Below are 22,709 nucleotides of genomic sequence, written 5' to 3'. Positions count from 1 at the left end.
TTTTGTTTTTGCTTTGTTTTGTTTTTGTTGTTGTTATATGTCTGACTCCTCCATTGGTCTTAACTTTTATGAAAGGTAGGGTCCCTATTCAACTCTGTATCCCCAACACCTAGCCTAGAAGCTGGAATAAAGTAGGAACTCAGTAATGTTTGTTGAATGAATAAAACGAATAGTGGCTTATTTATACATATCTATGTTGAGGAAGAAAGGAAAAGGATGTATTCTGGATCCAATTGGAGAAAAGCCTTGAATATAACCTGAGATATGGTCTACTTTAAGACAAGGCATTTTTAGGATTCTGCCATTTAAAACTCCCCTGAGGGGCTTCCCTGGTGGTGCGGTGGCTAAGAATCTGCCTGCCAATGCAGGGGACACGGGTTCAAACCCTGTCTGGGAAGATCCCACATGCCGCGGAGCAGCTAAGCCCGTGTGCCACAACTACCGAGCCTGCGCTCTAGAGCCCACGAGCCACAACTACTGAGCCCACGTGCCACAACTACTGAGCCCGCGAGCCTAGAGCCTGTGCTCCACAACAAGAGAAGCCACCGCAATGAGAAGCCCGCGCACTGCAACAAAGAGTAACCCCTGCTCGCCACAACTAGAGAAAGCCCGTGCGCAGCAATGAAGACCCAACACAGACAAAAATAAAAATAAATAAAATAAATAAATTTATTTAAAAAAAACAAAAAAACTCCCCTGAGATTTTGTTTTTCCCTTGACCGCACCCTGTGGCATGGGGAACTTTCCCAACCAGGGATGGAACCCACACCTCCTGCAGTGGAAGCTCGGAGTCTTAACCACTGGACCAACAGGAAAGCCCTAGCCTGAGATTTTTGATTCCACCACCAATTCAACCTGGAGTCTATTTTAGCTAGTGTTTGGAGCTGACTTCCTTGTTGAATTTTCCTTCATCTAAGAATTTAACCCATATCTCTTTCTTTCATTTAGAGGTTTCCTGGCAGAGATATTTAAACCACTTCTGAACCTGAATTCCTTGTATCCAATAATCTGTAAGTCAATGAAAATGGGACTCTTTTGACCATTATTGTATTAAGTGCCTGGAATGCAGTTGGCACTCAATAAATGCTGTTAAATGAATGAATGAGGCAGAAGTAGAGAGTCGAAATTGTCTAGTTTCCAGTGATTATCCATGAACAATTAAAAAATATGTATATCTTCAACGCTTTACATAAGTTAATACTTACTGGGTTTGTGAAAAGAGCAACTTCAAATTTATTTATTATTTATTTATAAATTTAATTTATTTTTTTGGCTGCGTTGGGTCTTCGTTGCTGCATGTGGGCTTTCTCTAGTTGTGGCGAGTGGGGTCTGCTCTTCGTTGCAGTGCATGGGCTTCTCATTGCAGTGGCTTCTCTTGTTGTGGAACATGGGCTCTAGGCGTGAGAGCTTCAGTAGTTGTGGCAGGTGGGCTCAGTAGTTGTGGCTTGCAGGCTCTAGAGTGCAGGCTCAGTAGTTGTGGCTCATGGGCTTAGTTGCTCTGTGGCATCTGGGAGCTTCCTGGGCCAGGGCTTGAACCTGTGTCCCCTGCATTGGCAGGCGGATTCTTAACCACTGCGCCACCAGGGAAGTCCCAACTTCAATTTTAGATAATGTGAAATTTTAGCAAAACGAATCTTAGTGCTTCAACTATGATGTGAAAATTGTACTTTTAAATTTTTCTGTGACTAAAATTAATATTTATTATGAATCTATGTCAGGATGCTTTAACTGTGGGCAATAGAAAATATAACTCAAATTGACTTAAACAATAAAGAATTTATTGGCCAATGTAAGAGGACATCCAAAAGTAGGGAAGAATTCAGGGTTGGTCTATTGGTTGAATTACGTCATCAAGGACCAAATTCTTTTCATCTTTCTGCTCTGTCATTCATGCTGTTGGCTTCAAACTCATTCTGGTCCCCCTCATGACTGCAGGGTGGCTCTCAACAGCAGTTGGGCTACAAAGATGTCTTGTTTCAAAGAAAGATAGATTGGCTCCCATTGCTGACTCTAAACTTTCCCAGAAACTTCCATAAATTGCTTTAACTCATAATTGCTCAGAATTGGGTCACTTATCATTCTTGAATTAATTAATGGCAGGGGGCAACTGAAATGCCCTTGTACCAATCAGGTATATCACTTGAGTCAGGATCAGCTTCTCAAGTTTCATTGCTGGTCCTCAATTAGAGAGAGAGGGAATAGCTACTAGGGAGTCAAACACAATGTCTAACCCAACCCTAGCTTATACCTAGGTTGTAAAAGCTTCATCTCAGTCAATTCAGTGTTGCTATGCTTTGCCGCAGTTTTGGTGGAGAGTGGGACTTTGGAAGTGCCATAACTTTGAGGAAGCATCCTGGTCTAGTTGTCACCCATCCACCCCTGTTCTTGGTTTTTTTTTTTTTGGTGGGATCTTAGTTCCCAGACCAGGGATTGAACCCCTGGGCCCTCAGCACTGAGAGTGCAGTGTCCTAACCACTGGACTGCCTGGGAATTCTCGTGTTTACAGCTGACCCGTCCTCTTTCTCTTCCTCTCGCACCACTCTCTTTTGAGTAAACAGAAATACTCTGCTGAGGCATGTTGGGAACTGTGTGGAGTATTTTCACGTCTGTCTGTCTAGTCAGGGATTTTAAACTCAATGCCTGGGGACTTCCCTGGTGGCGCAGTGGTCAAGAATCCGCCCACCAATGCAGAGGACAGGGGTTCGAGCCCTGGTCCGGGAAGATCCCACATGCCGCGGAGCAACTAAGCCCGTGTGCCACATGAGCCTGCACTCTAGAGCCCGCGAGCCACAACTACTGCAGCCCACGTGCCTAGAGCCTGTGCTCTGCAACATAAGAGAAGCCACCACAATGAGAAGCCCGTGCACCGCAACAGAGTAGCCCCCGCTCGCTGCAACTAGAGAAAGCCCACGCACAGCAACGAAGACCCAACTCAGCCAAAAAATAAATAAATAAGTAAATAAATTTTAAAAATTAAAAAAAAAATACATAAATAAACTCAGTGCCTGTAGGGGAAAGTCAGTATAGTAGACCAGGAACAAGATAATAGGGAGTGAGGACTGGTGAACCTAGGAAGGGCATGCTCCACTCAAAGTCATTCAAAATCACATTGTTTAAAAACCCTGTGCTTGCCAGACAAGACCTGCTTGTGGGCAAGATTCATTCTGTGATGCACTTCACTCTGGGGTTTTGCCATTTCTCTAGGTCCTACCTGGGGAAGTGGATACACATTTTCCCTGCCTTTGGATCGTCCCAGTCTCTGTTGTCTCTTTCATCCTGCTGGGCTCAGTCCTGGGAAGTAAACAGGTAGTCAGGTAACCCCTTCTTTCCAGGAAATCATTTTCACTTAACTTCTCCTCTGACTTTCTCATCTTCCTAACCAAGGGGATTTTTCCAGTTTCAGGATATGGGAAGCAGAAAGCTTTCTACCATTTGCAGACTTCCAAATCAATTGTATTTACTAAGCACAAGCATTTTTTTCCACTTCTTCTGGGGCCCTAGCCCCAAACCCAAAGCCAAGAAAAGACTCTTGGCTTCTCTCTTTCTGCTGCATTACCTCTCTTAAGATGATGGGCATAACATTCCTCAGCTGTTGCATGAAAAGGGAGAAGGATCATGGGGTGAAATAGGGGAAGATGTTATCCTGCTATAGAAGAAATATAGTGTCCAGAACAAGGGAGCATTCATCAGACTACACAGGGAATGTCTTGTATGTTGCTGTGTAGCTCATCTTAGAAAGAATGTATTTATCCACAAAGATCCAGGGAGGTAAAGGGATTCTGAATCACATTATATAAGTATCTAATCAATAAGACTTCTATACAACATTCAGCATCCAAGGCTGAGGATGTAACAGTCAAGATAGGCTAGTTTATGCTGTGATAGTAAATGACCTCTGCTCCATGCACAGCTGGGTTGGCCCATGCTCTGGCTGGCAGCGAGCTTTAACATCTGGAACCCGACTGGGGCAGCGGGAACCTGCGTGCAGTGGGCACGGCCAATGCACCGGGCTGGAGGGTGAGCCTTGTGCCCGGGGTGGGACACAGCCGACACCTCCAGATAAGGCCCAGGGTGGCCAGGGGACCTCCGGTGCCAGGTGAAAATATCTTCCTGTCTGCGCCTAACCTCATAGGTTATGCACAGATTGTCTTCACCATCATTTCTTTCTACTTCATGCTCTGCTGCCCCCTCACGGCCTCCTCCTTCTACCTGCTCAGTGGATTTCTGGACGTTTTTGATGGACACGCTGCTCGAGTCCTTAATCAAGGGACTGGGTTTGGGGCCATGCTGGACATGCGGGCAGACTGCTGCTCCACAATGTGTCTGCTGGTCAACCTGGCCCTACTGTACCCTCACGCCACCCTTCTCTTCCAGCTCAACGTGAGCTTGGATGTGGCCAGCCACTGGTTGCACCTCCACAGTTTTGTGGTCTGAGGCAGTGAAAGTCACAAGATGATTAACCTGTCTGGAAATCCAGTGCTTTGCATCTACTATACCTCCAGACCTGCTCTATTTATCCTGGGTGCTGGAAATGAGCCCTTCTACTGCCTTCTCCTCCGTCATGTTCTCTGTAATCCTGGGGACCAGTCCCACCCCTGTGATGTCTCAGGGACCTTTAGCTGGCTTTGTGGGTCTTTTCCGAATGTGCCTCTGGATCACCACCTGATCACAGCCGCCTGCAACATGGCTGCCTTGGACGCAGCAGATCGTGCCAAGAAGACGTGACCCTGGAACCCCCAGTCCCTGGCTGCCCACCAGCCCTGGGAGTCTCACTGTGCCACGTGGCTCCCCTGTCGCTCCTAGGAGGTCCCAGGCTCATATCTTCCCAATGTGTCATCCAACCTGCTGGGAAGGGGGGCCAGCCTCTTTGGTGATGTCATGTTCTCCATAATCCTGGGGACCAGTCCCACCCCTGTGGTCTCCAGGGACCTATACTTCAAATCAGGAAGGATGCTCAGGAGGGCCCATCCACACGGGCAGTGCTCCTGGGGCCCCAAGAGAGCTGTCTGAGGACTGGGTATTGTCACACCCGCTGGCTCAGCCCTGGGATCTGGCTTGGCCTGAGACCTTAGGGACACTTGAGTGAGGGAGGTGGGGTAGGGGCCAGGTTTCCCAAAAGGCAGGGATTCAGACCTCTGCCCCTGGCTAGAGTAATCCTGTGGGTCTAATGGTCAGGAGAGAAGGGGCTGTCGATATCCCCATTGCAATCTCCTCTGTCCTGGCTCTGAAAACCTTGATAATGAGGGTGGGAGTGTCACTGGAAAACAAAGTAACAAACAACAAAAAAACCCTAAAAAATCTTGGTGACTTACAAAATCAAAAATTTATTTCTTGCTCCTGTTACATGCCAATCACATTTCATTCTTTTCTAGGGAGATGGAGTCAGCTTTACTCTGGAACACACACCATTTGCTGACCATTTTGGCCAAGAGGAAATGGACAAGGGGAACCCTGACTCTTAAAGCAATTGCAAATATTTGCTAAAGTAAATCACTTTATGGCCTGAGATGGCATGAGATGGCAAAATGAGGAGGGCTATTTCATGATGGGAAATCAGAATACTTCATGGACAGTTATATAATCTACCACGTAGGAAGTCCTGTATCATCTTCTTTGGGGGTCCTCTGTGGATCATCTAAGAACCCCCAGGGATTTACATGGTTCAAAATGAGGTCTCATACAAGGCATAGTAATATTTAATATATATTAGCTGTCATTGTTATTATTATTAATATTTCATTAAGAAGGGAACATTCTATATGTTACCTACATATAAATCTTTTGAGGATGAACAGGAGAAATTTCTGTTTTTTTCTTTAATTGAAGTCTAGTTAATTTACAATGTTGTGTTACTTTCAAGTGCACAACAAAGTGATTCAGTTATTTATGTATATATATTATTTTTCAGATTCTTTTCCATTATAGGCTGTTACAGGACATTAAGTATAGTTCTCTGTGCTATACAGTAGGTCATTGCTTATCCATTTTATATATAGTAGTGTGTATAGGTTAATCCCAAACTGCCCATTTATTTCTCCCCCCCTTACCTCTGCTAACCCCTTTGGTAACTATAAATTTGTTTTCTATGTCTGTGAGTCTATTTCTCTGGTATTTCTTGCTTGAACAGCAAAAGACACACTGGTGTGCTAGTCTCCAACAAGATACCGTATTACATAAGGAATGGTTGAGTAATTCAGAATATTCAGCTCGAGGAAGAGAAGCCACAGGTGGGACAATATGGCTGTCTTCAAATATATGAAAGTCTTTATGTGAAAACAAATTCCACGAGCAACGTGCAGGTCCTCGGGAGACAGCTCTGGTAGTGGAATAAATTTGTCTGGCAGGCTTAATTCTTCCAAGAACCTGCCTATAGTGTCATGAAGCACAATGAGCTTTGTGGTGGTTGAAGAACAAATAATAATGAAACTTACACTTATATAGTCCTTAGTATATGCCAGGCATTGTTCCAAGTCTTTACATATACTAATTTAAGCTCAAAACAATCCTATGAGATAGGAACTATTATTTTCCCATTTTTCAGGTGGAAAAAATGAAGTACAGATTAAGGAACTGCTAAAGTCACACATCTGTAAGTGGTAGAGCCAATGATTGCACTTGCCAGTCTGTCTCTAGGGTCCATCCTCTTAACTCGTGTGCTATATTGCCTTTGTATAGTTGGAATTCACTTGGAAAGCCTTATTTAATCAGTCCTATAACTGGTCATCAAATTTCTGATCTTTGTTTCGCCTCTGGGTCTTCTGTGCAACTCTACAACAAGACACTTTAAAAAAAGTTGAAGTACAGTTGATATACAGTATTGTGTTTCAGGTGTACAGCAAAGTGATTCAGTTTTATATATATGTATATTTTTTTCAGATTCTTTTCCATTATAGGTTATTACAAGATACTGAATATAGTTCCCTGTACTATACAGTAGATCCTTTTTGTTAATCCATTTTATGTATAGTAGTGTGTATTTGTTAACACCATACTCTTAATTTATCCACCCCCATTTCCTCTTTGGTAACCATAAGTTTGTTTTCTATGTCTGTGGGACTGTTTCTGTTTTGTAAATAAATTCGTTTGTATTATTTTTTAGATTCCAGTGATGTTATATAATATTTGTCTTTCTCTGTCTGACTTACTTCAGTTAATATGATATTCTCTAGGTCCATCCATGTTGCTGCAAATGGCAAGATTTCATTCTTTTATTGTTGAGTAATATTCTATTGTATATATATACACCACATCTTCTTTATCCATTCATCTGTTAATGGACACTTAAGTTGCTTCCATGTCTTGGCTACTGTAAATAATTCCACTATGAACATTGGGGTGCATGTATCTTTTCAAATTAGATTTTTTCATCTTTTTCAGGTGTATGCCCAGGAGTGGGATTGCTGGATCATAGGGTAGCTCTATTTTTAGTGTTCTTTTGTTTTTTGGCCGTGCCCCACAGCTTGTGAGATCTTAGTTCCCTGACCAGGGATTGAACATGGGCCCTCAGCCATGAGAGCACGGAGTTCTAACCACTGGACCGCCAGGGAATTGCCTATTTTTAGTTTTTTAAGGAACCTCCACACTGTTCTCCATGGTGGCTGCACTAATTTACATTCCCACCAACAGTGCAAGAGTGTTCCCTTTTCTCCGCACCCTCTCCAGCATTTACTGTTTGTAGACCTTTTAAAATTTTTATTTATTTATTTCTTTTTGGCTGCATTGGGTCTTTGTTTCCATGCGGGCTTTCTCTAGTTGCTGAGTGGGGGCTACTCTTCGTTGCGGCGCGCGGGCTTCTCATTGCAGTGGCTTCTCTTGTTGGGAGCACGGGCTCCAGGCGTGTGGGCTTCAGTAGTTGTGGCACGTGGGCTCAGTAGTTGTGGCACATGGGCTTAGTTGATCTACAGCATGTGGGATCTTCCTGGACCAGGGCTGGAACCCGTGTCCGCTGCATTGGCAGGTGGATTCTTAACCACTGAGCCACCAGGGAAGTCCCGTGTAGACCTTTTGACGATGGCCACTCTGAACGGTGTGAGGTGATACCTCACTGTAGTTTTGATTTGCATTTCTCTAATAATTAGCGATATTGAGCATCTTTACATGCACCTGGTGGCCATCTGTGGGTCTTCTGTGGAGAAATGTCTATTTAGGTGTTCTGCCCATTTTTTGATTGGGTTGTTTGCTGTTTTGATATTCAGTTGTATGAGCTGTTTGTATATTTTGGAAATTAGCCCCTTGTCAGTCCCATTGTTTGCAAATATTTTCTTTACCACACCTTTTCAATTATACTCAATTTCTACCCATTTGGTTTGTCACTCAGAATGAGTGGTCTGTAGTGACATCTCACACAGTTGGGGGGGGGTCTATGACGGAGGCTGGAGAGCTGGGAGCCAAGTTTGGAATTGGTGTGGTATAGAGGAGGCAGTGGTGGCAGGGGAGGGCAGCTAGAATTTGACTCTGGAGTTGGTAGGCTGGCCTGTGGTTATGGGGTGGAGAACAAAGTGAGAATGCCATTTGAGAGCCAGATCCACAGTGAGCCAAGCTCCAGTCAAAGGGGTCTGGCAGCAAGATCTGGGGCACAGCAATGATTTGGCAACAGGCTGGCAGCGGGAGGCTGACAGATGAACTGGCAGGTTCAGGAAGGATGTAAGTTAAAACCTGCAGAGATTCCTGAGACGGAGGGCCTAGTGGGAAGAACCTTTCATAAGACCCTGCTGGCCTCACCTAGTTGTTTAGCAAGTAAAGCCAGGTTGAACATAAGTGACTTTCTCCTTGCTGTTAGTATTTCTCTACAGAGCAGCAATCTGGTGCAAAGCCCTCCTGATAGTCTTAGGACCCTCTTCACTCAAGTACTGGGGAGACTGGGTAGTGGTTATGGGTTATGTTCCTTGACTCTGATGCCTGGGTTCAAATCCCAGCTCTGGCTCAGTGACACTGGGGGATAAATTACCTAACCTCTTAGTGTCTTAGTTTCTTCATCTATAAAATAAAAAGATAACAGTGTTACTTCTGAATCAGCATAGCATAGTGATTAAAGAGCACTGTCTCTGGAGTCAGAATGCTTGATTTATGTCCTTAATCTTCCACTTATGTCTGTGGGACCTCAGGCAAGTTACCAGATGTCTTGCTCCAGGTTTAAGGTCTATAAAATGGACACAAAATAATAGGCACTTATGACATAGGGCTGTGACAAGAATTAATATTATATATAACATAATAATATAATATAATTTTATATATATATATACACACACACACATACAGAGAGAGAGAGAGAGAGAGAGACACTGGCACATAGCAAATACTCAATAAATTATATTAATTATAGTTAATTATAGTCTATACTGCCCATATCAGAAGACCAAACTCAGAAGGCTCCCACAAGCAGGATCCCCTTTACCCATCGAACCTGATGAGCAATACTTGGGCGGAATAAACTCAGTGTTCAGTTCCAGTCCCTTCATCCAGTTGGAGAAGGAAGAACGTTGCACTCCCCCTGGCAGTCAAATTGAAACAGAGGAAAGACACAGTCAAAGGCATCCAAAGTAGAGAATTGCCTACTAATCGCAAGGCAACTCTAGGAAGGAGTGATTGTGATTAGGAAGGTGGCGTGAAGAGTGAGAATGACACAGTTTGTTCATCCCCACTACCAGATATGCATATCAGAGAAAAGTTCTGAGCAAGATATCATCATTATATCACTACATTTGGAGGGTAGAGCTTAACAGATTGTTACCTTGCTTTTTAGTGTTTCACAGTGAAAAAACCTAGGGTGGGAGTTCAACACCTTCATCTCCCGAGGAAGCACCTCTATCATAGACTGTTATTCCAGGAGCAATTTGTAAGTAGTCTTTTGCTCATGGAGAATAATGGGTCATGCCAGGTAAACATGAAGAATGTTGATTTCTTTCCTCCCAGTTCTTTTCTTAACTGCTTGGGAACTTTTTTTTTTTTTTTGGTCTGAGAGCAAGCTTGTAAAAAAAATGCTGCTGCCTCTTTTCAATAACTGTTAAGATGTTATAGGTTAATAACCATGTGAACTAGTAAAATTTGGAGATAAGATGATTCTTTCACTTGTAAGAATGTGCTACTGTCACACATAATGCCATGTTAGTCCTCACCATTTATTCTTCTCTCAATACAATTGTTACTGAGTACAAGCTCACTCTACTCGCCACATGACAGGCCAATAAATCGGGAGACGAGGTGTTGAGGCAAGGAATAGTGACTTTATTCAGAAAACCGGGCATCTGAGAAGACGGCAGACTAGCGTCCTAGAGTACCATCTTATCAGGGTCTGGATGATAGTTTCTTTTATAGAACAGAGAGGGGGAGGAGGTGAGGAGGTAAAGTAAAAGTAAAAAGGCCAGAAGTCTTGCAAAATATCTCCTGGTTTGGTCAGCCTCAGGGAGGGGATGTGTTAATTTCTTCTTCCTTACAGCCATTCACAGGTGGACAGGGTCAGAATGTTTCCCTGAGAGCTGAACAAAGGCACTTTAGTTTAACATTCAGGCAGAGGGGCAGGTTCCCCAAAGCAGGCCATTTTGTATGCTTAAAGCTATAGACAGATTCTACATATATGGGTTAGCATACGGTATTTGTTTTTCTCTTTCTGATTTACTTCACTCTGTATGACAGACTCTAGGTCCATCACATATATATGGAATCTAAGAAAAAAAAAAAAGTGTCATGAAGAACCTAGGGGCAAGATGGGAATAAAGACACAGACCTACTAGAGAATGGACTTGAGGATATGGGGAGCGGGCAGGGTAAGCTGTGACAAAGTGAGAGAGTGGCATGGACATATATACACTACCAAACGTAAAGTAGATAGCTAGTGGGAAGCAGCCACATAGCACAGGGAGATCAGCTCGGTGTTTTGTGACAACCTAGAGGGGTGGGATAGGGAGGGTGGGAGGGAGGGAGATGCAAGAGGGAAGAGATATGGGAACATATGTGTATGTATAACTGATTCACTTTGTTATAAAGCAGAAACTAACACACCATTGTAAAGCAATTATACTCCAATAAAGATGTTAAAAAAAAACAACTATAGGCAGCATCCTTTTAGCGATTATAGCAACAAAAAGCAACGGAGAACAAAAGTTAAAGTAAAAGAAACAGATCCAACATAGAGTCAGATTTTGTTCTTCCCTTTTACACAATCTTTTCATAAGTGCCTACAGGGAGAAAGGAGTCAGGCACTCTGGGGCTGATATCTTGTCCCTTCTTCCATTATTTTACATCTTTCTTTTCCGAACCTTGCCATTTCCAAGTCACTAGCCTTTCTTCTGTCTGTCCAGAGACTTTATCCACTCTTCGTTCAGCTGTGAGTCAGTCATTCAGTGATATTTACTATGTCTGGAATCGATACCTAACTCTGTGGAGGCCACGATATACAAGATGAAGCCACTTTGTAAGCAGATAGATTGGGGGGGGTCCCTGGAGAAAGAGAACCAGGAATGGCTTTCTTGACACAAGTGAACTCATTTTGGCCGAAGCCTAGCCAACATGAGTTTACGATGCTCGCCCTTGAACAGGTGTTGGTAATTAATGATCTTAAGGGAACAAAGGAATGCAGGAACAGAGAAGAGGCAGTCAAGGGATAGTGCAGTGACAAAGCAGAGTTCCAGTTCCTCCTTAAGGGATATACATAATAATATATCTTTGACTTCTGCAGGAATTAAGACCCCCACCCAGGTGTAGGACAGGATGATGATGTTGATGTTGACTCTTCTTACTTCAGTCAACTAAGACTTGGACTCTCTGGACATTTGCCCCAATTTTATGCTGAATTCTACTTTACTCAAGACCCTTCTTGAATATGCATGTACCCTTAGCTTAAAACTTTCCCAGTTTGGCTGTTTGGGGAGACACTGCTCTGGGAAAGATCTCTGGTGTTCTTCTTACTTGCTGTAAGTAATAATAAATCCTTCCTTCTCCCAATCTTTGGCTTGGTTGTGTCTGTTGACTCGACACCCACCAAGAGGCAAACCCAGTTTTCGCGTAACAACTATGTTCAAGGAACCTACGGTCTATATTTATTTATTTATTTATTTTTTAACATCTTTATTGGCGTATAATTGCTTTACAATGGTGTGTTAGTTTCTGCTCTATAACAAAGTGAATCAGTTATACATATACATATGTTCCCAGATCTCTTCCCTCTTGCGTCTCCCTCCCTCCCACCCTCCCTATCCCACCCCTCCAGGTGGTCACAAAGCACTGAGCTGATATCCCTGTGCCTATGGTCTATATTAAATACAACAGAAGTATGCCTGAAATGATGATAGAAAGACAGTGATGGAGAATGATAGTGTGAAGAATGGGGATGGGGTGGGGGTGTGAGGGTTAATGTTTGAAGTGAGAGCAGCATAATATCTGTGAACTATGGTTGAAGTGGTCACATCATTTAAAAAAATCCTGGTGAGATTATATTAAATTACGTTTCAAGGGTACACCTTGAAGTATGTGAAAGCCTCCCTGATGAAGCAAGAGATAATTTGATGTGGAGCTAGAGCTGATTCTAGGTGGTACATGGATCTGGCTTTAGATAATAATAAACTAAATGTTAAGAAAGTATTTCCTTTCTAATCCTATTTTCAAAATATATTTTAAAATATTTATATATTTATTTGTCTGTGCCAGGTCTTAGTTGCAGCACATGGCATCTTCATTGCCACGTGCGGGATCTTCAGTTGTGGCATGTGGGATATTGCAGCACGTGGGATCTAGTTCCCTGACCAGGGATCGAACCTGGGCCCCCTGCATTGGGAGCGTGGAGACTTAGCCACTGGACCACCAGGGAAGTCTCCCTTTCTGTTTTGAGCTGTACGTTTATAGACAAACAGAAAGTCTCATTTACATGCTGCACGTCTTTATTTTTTGTTTTGGCTAACACTTGGTAAACAACACACTTACTTTTTTTTTTTAAACAAAGGTTAAGCTCAGAAACTCAAGAGGTAGATTTCATCTGGAATTTGGTAACTTTATTTTATTTTTCTTGCATTTATTTTAGTGTATCCTTTTATTTATGGTTAGTGAGTTATATACAGTTTCTTTTCCAAATAAATTATTTAAACAAATTGAGTCGATATAAAGAAACATGATAAGCAGATTAGAACCAAGGTGGCACAAGGTTATGGCAAAATTGTGAAAGCAGTATGGAAGTGACGGAAGTTTAGCAAATAAGAGCACTATGCCTGGAATGAGAAAATCTGGGTTTGAGTCCCTGCAATACCACCAACTAGCTCTGTGACCTTGGGAAGTTCATCTAATCTCTCAGAACCTTAGTATTCTCATCTGTAAAATAGGAAGAAGAATCTCTACATGAACTTCTTTGCAAGCTTGTGAGAATCTGATGAAGGAAGGTGTAAAGTGTGAACAAATGTTGACCTTATATTATGTGAAGCGGCAGAGAGGCAACATGGCTTGATGGTGAGTGTGTCAGGATGGGGAGGGAGATTTGCCAACATTTACAGAGTACTTACTATGGGCAAAATGCTGTAGATTTTTGAAAGTAGAAAAATGAATTCAATTTGGCCTTAGCCCTCAGAGTTTACTGTTTGTCTATGGACTAACACATAGATGTGTATTATTCTGTAGACTGTGATACATATTACAAATGGGTTTAAAACCCTAGGCAAAGGAAATAGGAAGAAGCTGATTACATGAGCGTTTGTGATAAGAATAGCTACCATTCTGGCCCTTCCAAGGGCTAGGGAGTCTGTTAGGTACTTTGTCATACTAGCTCATAACTCAGGAACTGAGATCAGAGAGGCTAAATAATTGTTCCATGGTTAATCATGGTGATGTTCATGAATAAATATTTATTATATGCCCAGTCCTGTGCTAAATTCTCTTATACATTACTTCATTTAAGCCTTATCACAAGCCTGTGAGATAAGTCCTATCTCCCTTTTACAGATAAGCAAACTAAGATTCACAGAGATCAAGAGGCTTGCAGTTAGTGAATGGTGCCGTTGCAGTTTAATCCTGGGGTGTCCTTTGATTGCAAAACCCATTTCTTCCAATTCTACGGCTTCCAATCAGTAGCTGAGTTGTGGGACTGAGGATGGCTGTGCACAAGGAAGGTCCATTCAGGGCTCTTGAAATGTTAGGTTCTAATCTCAGCTGGGCTTCTCTAAGTTTACTATGTCGCAACTCCTCTTTTGTTTCATAATATATGTTCCTAAACTCTTAAAGGACCAAGTCCTAGGACCATGTGAGTGGCTAATATGGCTGCATGACACCATAAGGTGATATTGGTGAAGATATTTCAAAACCAGGCAGAACTGGGTGAGAGGGCAAGGTAGGCTATCTACATCTAGTTTGCGGGGGCTAGAAGCTCTCTTTCCTGTGGGAACTTACAGAATCAATTCTTGGTAAATGCAAGGGGACCTTGTGCTAAATCCAATCTCCTCAATTTAGAAAGAGACGTTAACGGCCAAAGGTCCCACAGCAGGCAGAGGAATGAGACCGCACAGCTCCCCTGTCTCAATGCTCATTTCCCAAGAGCAGTGGTTTTCAGTGTGCTCTCCAGATCAGCAGCCCTAGCACTACCTGGGAACTTGTTAGAAATGCCCACCTCAGAACCACAGAGTCAGAGACGGTGGAGGTGGAGCTTAGCACTCTGTTTTAACAAGCCTTCCGAGTCATTCTGATGCATGCTCAGGTTTGAGAATGACTGCAAAGTATCTGCTATATACTATACATCACATGGCAGGAAGAACAGTGGAGATTTGTCATCACGTCCAAACCCCCAGAAATTCTTCTCCCTCTTTGTTCCCAGGAGGACTGAAGGGGCTCAGTGTAACAACCCCCCGAGATCCACAGAACACTGAGATATTTTAGACAGGGGGATGAACCTATGGAACAAACACTGGCCTGGGGTTGGCAGCCTGGGTGTGCTCCCAGGTAGCCAGAGACAGGTGCTGTCTGGCCATCAGTGTGTGGAGGAGAAGGGCTGGGACCTGGGATACCATCAGGCTTCCCCACCCCCAGTCCAACACAGACAGAGCAGCCAGGAGTCTAGAGAAGGCACTTCTCCACACTGTCCCTCCGAGTCTGTGAGCCACGAGTTGGGCACACTCAGAACCCTGCAGTGGATTTCCCAAAGGCGGGAGGCTGGAGGCCTGTGGAAGGAGGGCAGAGGACCAGAGCTGGTGGGATGCAAAGGTGTATGGAAGGCACCTGTGTGCCCCTGCTGACGATTTTTTGCTTTATGTTGAAGGGACGATAATATCTGAGGTGGGGAAATAATGGAAATTGATTTGCACTTTAGCAGTATCTCTGGCAGCTGCATTACGGATGGATTGGCGGAAGCCGGAGACTTGTGGGCAGGCGGTTATCACGCTAAATCCGAGTGGGAAATGAAAGCTGTGTGTGGTGTGGGAACAGATTTCAGAGAATATGGATTGGGATATTTGGTTATGCCTGGGAGGCGAGGGAGGAGATAGTACCCACCGGGACTTAGTGAGTTGTAAACGTAGTGCCAAAGTCCTGGCTGCTGAAGTCCTGGAACCAGTCGGCTGCAAGATCCTGAGGGCTGGATGATCTCCCCCGTTCCCGCCCCACCTTTTCCTCCTAACCCAAGGAACCTGGGCTTTGGAGTCCGGCAGATGAGAGTTCAAAATTCCCGCTGGGGCTTCCCTGGTGGCGCAGTGGTTGAGAGTTCGCCTGCCGATGCAGGGGACACAGGTTCGTGCCCTGGCCCGGGAGGATCCCACATGCCGCGGAGCGTCTAGGCCCGTGAGCCAGGCCCGCTGAGCCTGCGCGTCCGGAGCCTGTGCTCCGCAACGGGAGAGGCCGTAGCAGTGAGAGGCCCGCGTACCGCAAAAAAAAAAAAAAAAAAAAAACCCTGGAATGTAACTTCCACCGGGGCAGGATTCTATCTCTGGTTCGCAGCTATATGCTGAGGGACTAAAACAGTGCCTGGCACATAGTAGGGGCTCAAAAAACATTTGCTGAATGAATGAATCAATGAATGAATAGCCATACTCCAAGTCTACTCTCCTCCCTTGTGCATACCCTACTTGGAACGGTTGTTGCTGAAGGAAATCAACTAGCCTCGAACTTGACGCACAGTAGGCGCTCAACATGTTGTGTTTTTCCTTCCTCTCCACAGGAGACCGGGTCCCCAGGCGATCGCAAAAGGGGGTTTTTGTTCCTTGCCTCTTCTCCACCTCCCTTCGCCCCCGCGGGCCCCACGGGGTCTTGGGGAGCAAGTGGGCCGGGGAGGCGGGTGGGAGCGGAGCTACGAGGCGGGGAGAGGCGCGGGCGGACTGACAGGCGGCTAGCGCGGAGCCGTTCTCCCCGCTTACGTAAGGCGCGAGTCCCGCGCGGCCGGCCGGGGCTCCGAATGGGGGCGGGCGGAGGCGGCACCGCCCAGCGGGATCCGGGCTAGAAGCCTTGCGGAGCGCCGCGTCCCGGCGGAGGTGTGTGTTTATTTGACTGCTCCGGGTGGAGAGGCGCCGAACTCCGGCTCCTTACAGCGGAGAGCGCATCCGTCAGCCCTCGGCGGAGGTGGGCGCTGGGCCGTCCGCGCGGGCGGCAGCCGCTGCGACTCCCCGGGAGGTGACAGCCGCCGGGAGGGGCCGAGGCGCGGACCAAACGCTGCCCACGTGCGGGGACCCGGGTTGCGGCTCACCCCCAGTTCTCCCGGGGCGTGGGCGACTGGAGGCGCGCCTGGAGTCACCGCCTAGCCCGGCCCCCCCACTCGGGGGAGGCTGGCGTGAGGATGCCCTACTCCCTCCTCGGACGGGGCGTGGGGCGCGAGGTTTAGGAAGGGATCGAGGTGGGGCGGTCCGGGTGGACTTCCGAGCCCCCGACGGCTGCCCACGCCAGGGGCGGGCGCTCGGGCGTTTGCTAGAATCGCAGCGTGGGGCGAGGAGGGCGGGGAGGTGTAGCGTGGCGCTTACTCCGCCTTCTAGCCGCCCCGGCGCGGGGCGGAGGCGAGGGGTTGTCTCAAAAGTCTCTCCTTCCCCTGCAGGGGCGGCGGCAAGTCCCCGCGCGAGCTCAGGGTGTCAGAGGCTGAGGCAGAAGAAGCAAAGTTCCCGGGGCTTCTTCGAGGCCGCTGTCCGGGTTGCCAGTTCGGCTTCCCCCTCCTCGCCAAGGCAATGGCTTCCAAACTCCTGCGCGCGGTCATCCTTGGGCCGCCCGGCTCGGGCAAGGGCACCGTGTGTCAGAGGATCGCCGAGAACTTTGGCCTCCAGCATCTCTCCAGCGGCCACTTCTTGCGGGAGAACATCAAGGCCAACACGGGTGAGGACGTGCGGAGGCGAGGGGCGGGGTGAGCCGACGCGGGATCGGGTGAGGCTGGGAGGCAAAGGCAAAGGGCCGGCGAGGGGCCGGGTCTCTTCGGTCCCCGGGCGCCCTTCCCCCGCCCGCGTGTGGTAGGGCAGGCTCCTACGTGCCGGGGCGCATGCAGCCGGTGGCCCGCTGCCGTGCGGCTTAACCGCGCCAGGGAGGAGGCCAAGGCTAGTTGGGAGGAGGGTGGGAGGTGCACGCGGCCCCTCTCTCCGCGCGGGCTGCTTTTGCCGTGGCGAGAAGCCGGTTACCACCCAGCTGAGGAGCGAGATCCAGGCATCTGAAAGCCCCGAGCTTCCCTCTCGCCCAGCTTCCTTAAGGCCAAGCCATCCCCGTCCCTCGGCCGCCTCCTACCCCGTCTACCGCGTCCCTGGTGACCCGAAGCGTCCCCTCCTCTCGCCCGAGCCCCCCGGGCCGAGCGCCGCCCACCTGTGGGAGTCGGGCGGGGCCGCGCGCTGGGGAACCTGTGGCGCCGCGGGGCTCGCAGCCGCGCGCTGCTCCAGACCCTCCGCTCCGCCTGGGACCTCTGGGCAGAGCCCTGGGTGGCTTTGAAAGGCCTGTCTGTTCCCTGCCGCCTTCTAAGGTAAACTCTCACCACTCACTCCCCCCTGCTCTCCAAGCCGGGGCCTGGCCGTTAGGAGACAAGGAGACTCGTTCTGATAAATTACATTTTGAATCCAGCTTCCCTGGAAATGGCTTCTTGAGAATGCCTCCTTTGGCTTGCGTGGTGAATTGGGGGCTATAGATCTCCTGCTCGCTTAGCCTTTCAGTACGGCCCTTCTCCCCTCTCCTCCCACCCCACGTTCACACCAGTTCATAATGAATTGGCGTTCAAAGGCGAGAGGGAGCTGTGGTGCTCCTGCGAGGTATATATACATGGCCCTTCTGGGATGCAGATGCTCACGATTAGCAACTCCTTTATGAAAACTTGTTATTGCAGACGGGGTGCTTCACTGTGGCTTCTGTTCTCATCAGTGTCCTAGGTGGTTATGGCCTATTATGGGCTAATTATCCAGGGATCTTCATTACAGAAGCACAGATTAGTTTGGTGAGGTAGGTGGAGGACGGTGCTGGAAAACAAAAAGCCTGAAAGTGGGTAATTAAGATGTATCTCAAAGGCGGAGTTTTATTCATTACCTCTTAAGCAGGTTGTAAAAAAGCAAGCTTTTATTTTGATCTTCAAGAATCCTGTCACCCACCCTCAACATACACAAGTCCGAGTTCTGTGTACCAGATTGCACCTGGAATTTTCTCTTGTGGGTATTGTTACCACGATTGGGTCTATTTTAATTTTAATACCACATTCAAATGCATTTTATTCCTTCCGTGTTTGGAATGCAGTTTGGGCAGGGGTGAGAACTCTGTGAGAGGGAAGGCTGGCTCTCTACCCAAGGGTTTTGTGGTCAGGTGGGGCTTCTCGTGGTAGGCATAATGAGGGGAGGAAACTGCTGGGTGGGAGCCCATTTTTCTGCATTCTCTATAGCAACTGACTTGGTAACTTGTTTCTTCTGGCATGAAGGGCTTCACACCATCCATCCTCGTTCTGGATTAGTGGCTCTTTCCATTTTTAAAGAGAATATGATGGGAAGTAGTTGATTTCTGCACTTTTTTAGGGGTTTTGAAAACTTTCCACTTGCTGTTTTCCTTTATTTTGTTCATTTTAACTTTCCTTTGTTCTGAATTTTAGTTTTCATTCTCTTTCAAATGCTTTCACTTCCCTCCCAGTGTTTCTCCCTGGAGTAAGAAGTGACTCTGCAATGTTTAAATTATCTTTTTCTGTTGGGAATCACGTAGTTTATGCATGAACAATTAAAAAGCTTTATCAGGGAAAGAAGAAGAAGAGGAGGAATAAAGGACAGTGGTTCGTTTTGAAAGTGGCCTGTTTCTAGTGGACTTGGAGGGTGTTCTCAGATTATTTTTTCTCTCTCAGAAGGTCTAAGAGTCTTACCGGCTCATTGCCTGGTAAATAAGAAAACATTCCACAGCATTTATTTTTTCTGTTAGCTGCTGTTTGCTTTTCCCTAATTTCCTGGTAGAGAAGCACAAGGATCCCTCTGTAGGTACCCCTTTATAGCTGAAGGTTTGAAGGAGATGATGAAGCACAGCAAAACCTCAGGAAATAAAACCTTGGTAGGAATTTAAGTTGGAAAGTAGCTCAGGCCATCTGCTGCAGCCTGGATTGGGGCATACTCCTGTCCACGAGGTTCTCCTGCAGCCACTCCCTGGTGGCTTCTCCAGGGAAGGGCTGGCTACTCATTGCTTTTGGGCAGTCTTCCCTCACCTGCCCTGGCAGAATTCGTCTCTTTCCTCTGCACATAGCCTGTGGATTCTGTTGCTGCAGTCACACACAGTTATGATGCAGTGCAGCAAATGCCTTCTGATTTATCCAGTAGAGACTTACTGAGTACCTGCTATATATATCAGTGTTCTAGGGGCTGGGGACTAGAGGGATATTTTTTCTACCTTTACCATGTTCCAGTTTCCACTGAGAGACTTAAAGGACAGGGATCTGACACATTGCCTAATGCATAAAAGGAGTTCAACAAGTCTGATGAAGGCATGGGTCACGGATTCTATCTACATTTTTTCCCAGAAAGGATCAAACAGCCTCTAGCGATCAAGTCCATTTTGCTTAATTAGCTCTATGATTTATGGTAAAAGTTTGTGTTTACTGTGGATCTGAGATTAGCCTCATGATAGATGTCACCCGTTGGCTTTGCCTAGTCTGCCTGGAGTAGTGCAGGCTGAGACTTATCAAATACCTTATTTGAAGACCCACCCCCAAGTCTTTGGCTTACATTTTCTTTAGCAAGTGAGTGAGTAAATAGATGGGAGAGTTCTCTTAGGCTGCCAGAAGCAGGGTCCTACAGTCTGTCATAAAGAATATTAGCTTTCCTTGGGGCTTCCCTGGTGGCGCAGTGGTTAAGAATCCGCCTGCCAATGCAGGGGACATGGGTTTGAGCCCTGGTCCAGGAAGATCCCTCATGCCGCGGAGCAGCTAAACCCGTGCATCACAACTACTGAGTGCGCCTGCCACAGCTACTGAAGCCCGTGTGCCTAGAGCTGGTGCTCCTCAACAAGAGAAGCCACTGCAGTGAGAAGCCCGCGCACCGCAACGAAGAGTAGCCCCCGCTCACTGCAACTAGAGAAAGCCCGCACAGCAACGAAGACCCAAAGCAGCCAAAAATAAATACATTTATTAAAAAAAAAAGAATATTAGCTTTTCTCTATGTGTGCGTGCGTGTGTTGTTTGCAGACATATGCATGAGCCTGTGTGTGCGCGCGAGTGCATGCGCACACACAGGAACACACAGAGCTGGCACTCAGTAGTGAGTTCTATTAAAATTTATATTTAGTGGTACCTTCTTTTGTTGAGTGATGGGTGACTGAAACTTCCTTCTGAAGGGTGTGAGAATCCTGTTTTAAGGATTATACTGGATCTACTATCTCAAGTGCAGGAAAATTGGAAAGTTTCCATTTGGAAGCATCCTGGACTTGAGAAAAGATGTTCAAGAACAAACCTGTTTCTGCTCTTAATATTAACTGCAGCTCTTGCTGAGGTTTGCAGACGGGACTGGCATTTCAAATTAGTCAATGGGCTGAGCCTCTCCTCTGAAAAGATGACCTAGTTCAGAGGGCTTAGGGGTTTTTTGTTTTTTGGTTTTTTATACTCATTAAGTATAAATGTGTGTCTTTTCTTATGTAAGAATGAAAGCTTCTGAGAATTGGAGAAGTATTAAAGAGACTGATGTTCAACAATGTATCTAAAACAACTTTAAATAGTTCATCTTTTTGTAGATCATACAAAGTCTTGGCTTATTCTGCAATATCTGGAGTATGGTATATTCCTTTTTTTTTCTCCCCTAGCTTGGTGAGACTCGGAATGTAGCCCAGGTCAAGGGTCTGACCAGCTTGGAGGCCTCTGTCCGGTCTACAGGTCCACTTCCACATCCCCCTACTTTTTCTGGTTTCTTTGTCTGAGGGTTTTCACATGTACTTCGGGAGAACTATTTGACTTGAATAAGGTGGCCCATGACAGTAAGACTGACTTTGTCACATTCACAGCTGAATCTGAGCATCCTTCCGGTGTGGTCATTTTTTAAAGTAGCTTTTTCTGATCAAAGTCACGCCTTGTAGAAAATTTGGAAAATGTGAAGCTGTGGAAGAAACTGAAAAGGCAAGTGAAAATTACCCACAATTCCACCCCAACACTTGGAAATTCCAACAGAAGTTATTTTACTTTTTTTCTTTTCTGTGTATTTGCCCCACTACCCCCAACAAACTTGGTGTCCTATTAGTTGATAACCGTTCCCCCTCCCACTTAGATATGTATTGTAAGCATTTTCCTGTGTTCTTAAGGCTTCTTCAAAAACATTTAAAATTTCTGTATTATAGTCCGTTCAGCAGATATTTTTTTTTTTTTGCGGTACGCGGGCCTCTCACCGCTGCGGCCTCTCCCGTCGCGGAGCACAGGCTCCGGACGCGCAGGCCCAGCGGCCATGGCTCAGGGGCCGAGCCGCTCCGCGACATGTGGGATCCTCCCGGACCGGGGCACGAACCCGCGTCCCCTGCATTGGCAGGCGGACTCTCAACCACTGCGCCACCAGGGAAGCCCCAGCAGATATTTTTTTGAGTATCTTTTGAGTACTCAGATATCCCTTTGTTCTTTTTTTTCTTCTTTTTTTGTCTGTGTCGGGTCTTCGTTGCTGCATGCAGGCTTTCTTCTAGTTGCAGCGAGCAGGGGCTACTCTTCATTGCAGTGTGTGGGCTTCTTATTGTCGTGGCTTCTCTTATTGCAGATCACGGGCTCTAGGCATGCGGACTTCAGTAGTTGTGGCTCGTAGGCTCAGAAGTTGTGGCTCATGGGCTCTAGAGCACAGGCTCAGAAGTTGTGGCTCACGGGCTTAGTTGCTCTGTGACATGTGGGATCTTCCCAGACCAGGGCTCGAACCTGTGTCCCCTGCATCGGCAGGTGGATTCTTAACCCCTGCGCCACCAGGGAAGTCCCTCCCTTTGTTCTTAGAGGTGAGAGTCCACAGCAAGGTGAGAGGATGTGGACATTGAGGAGACAGGAGATAGCACATATGGAATAAGCAGCATAGTATTTGATAAAGGTGCCTGTTATGAAGGAAATGAAAGGGTGATGAGTTAGTGATGAGGCTAAGGTGATTATCCTAAGTTGTGTGATTAGGGAGTGCCTCTCTGGGAGGTGAGTAACCGCAGGGATGAACATATAATGATCCAGGAGTGGAGTGTTCCAGGGAGAAGGGACAGCAAGTTTGAAGGCCCTAAGGTGAGACTAGCACAGCTTGTTTGAGGAACAGAGAGACAGTGAATATGATTGGTGCCTGGTGAGCAAGGGGGGTGTGGAAGGAAGTCATGTGGAGCCTTGAGGGTCCTGGGAA

At 46.4% G+C, this 22,709-nt stretch overlaps 1 protein-coding gene and 1 pseudogene across 9 annotated transcripts in view; both read left to right on the top strand.

The window, feature by feature from the left end:
• The window catches only part of LOC132515528 (CDP-diacylglycerol--inositol 3-phosphatidyltransferase-like), a 33,119-nt pseudogene extending 16,419 nt beyond the window's left edge, over positions 1–16,700 (top strand).
• Positions 16,348–22,709, top strand: part of AK4 (adenylate kinase 4) — a 146,528-nt gene continuing 140,166 nt past the window's right edge. For 6 of the 9 annotated variants that reach the window (XR_009538908.1, XM_060139844.1, XM_060139839.1 and 3 more), the window contains exons 1-2: positions 16,459–16,572; positions 16,988–17,259. Coding sequence is in view for 8 of the 9 variants with exons in the window: in XM_060139844.1 (XP_059995827.1) it covers positions 17,115–17,259 (145 nt within the window). In the remaining variant the exon portion in view is untranslated. Of the gene's footprint in view, positions 16,573–16,736; positions 16,793–16,987; positions 17,260–22,709 lie in introns of those variants that run through there. The other 3 variants (XM_060139840.1, XM_060139842.1, XM_060139843.1) reach the window with 3 other exon arrangements.

The sequence above is a fragment of the Lagenorhynchus albirostris genome, chromosome 2, assembly GCF_949774975.1.
Source record: "Lagenorhynchus albirostris chromosome 2, mLagAlb1.1, whole genome shotgun sequence".
NCBI classification, from domain to species: domain Eukaryota; kingdom Metazoa; phylum Chordata; class Mammalia; order Artiodactyla; family Delphinidae; genus Lagenorhynchus; species Lagenorhynchus albirostris.
Note: the sequence above shows the minus strand (reverse complement) of the source record. Positions and strands in the feature narration are given on the sequence as shown.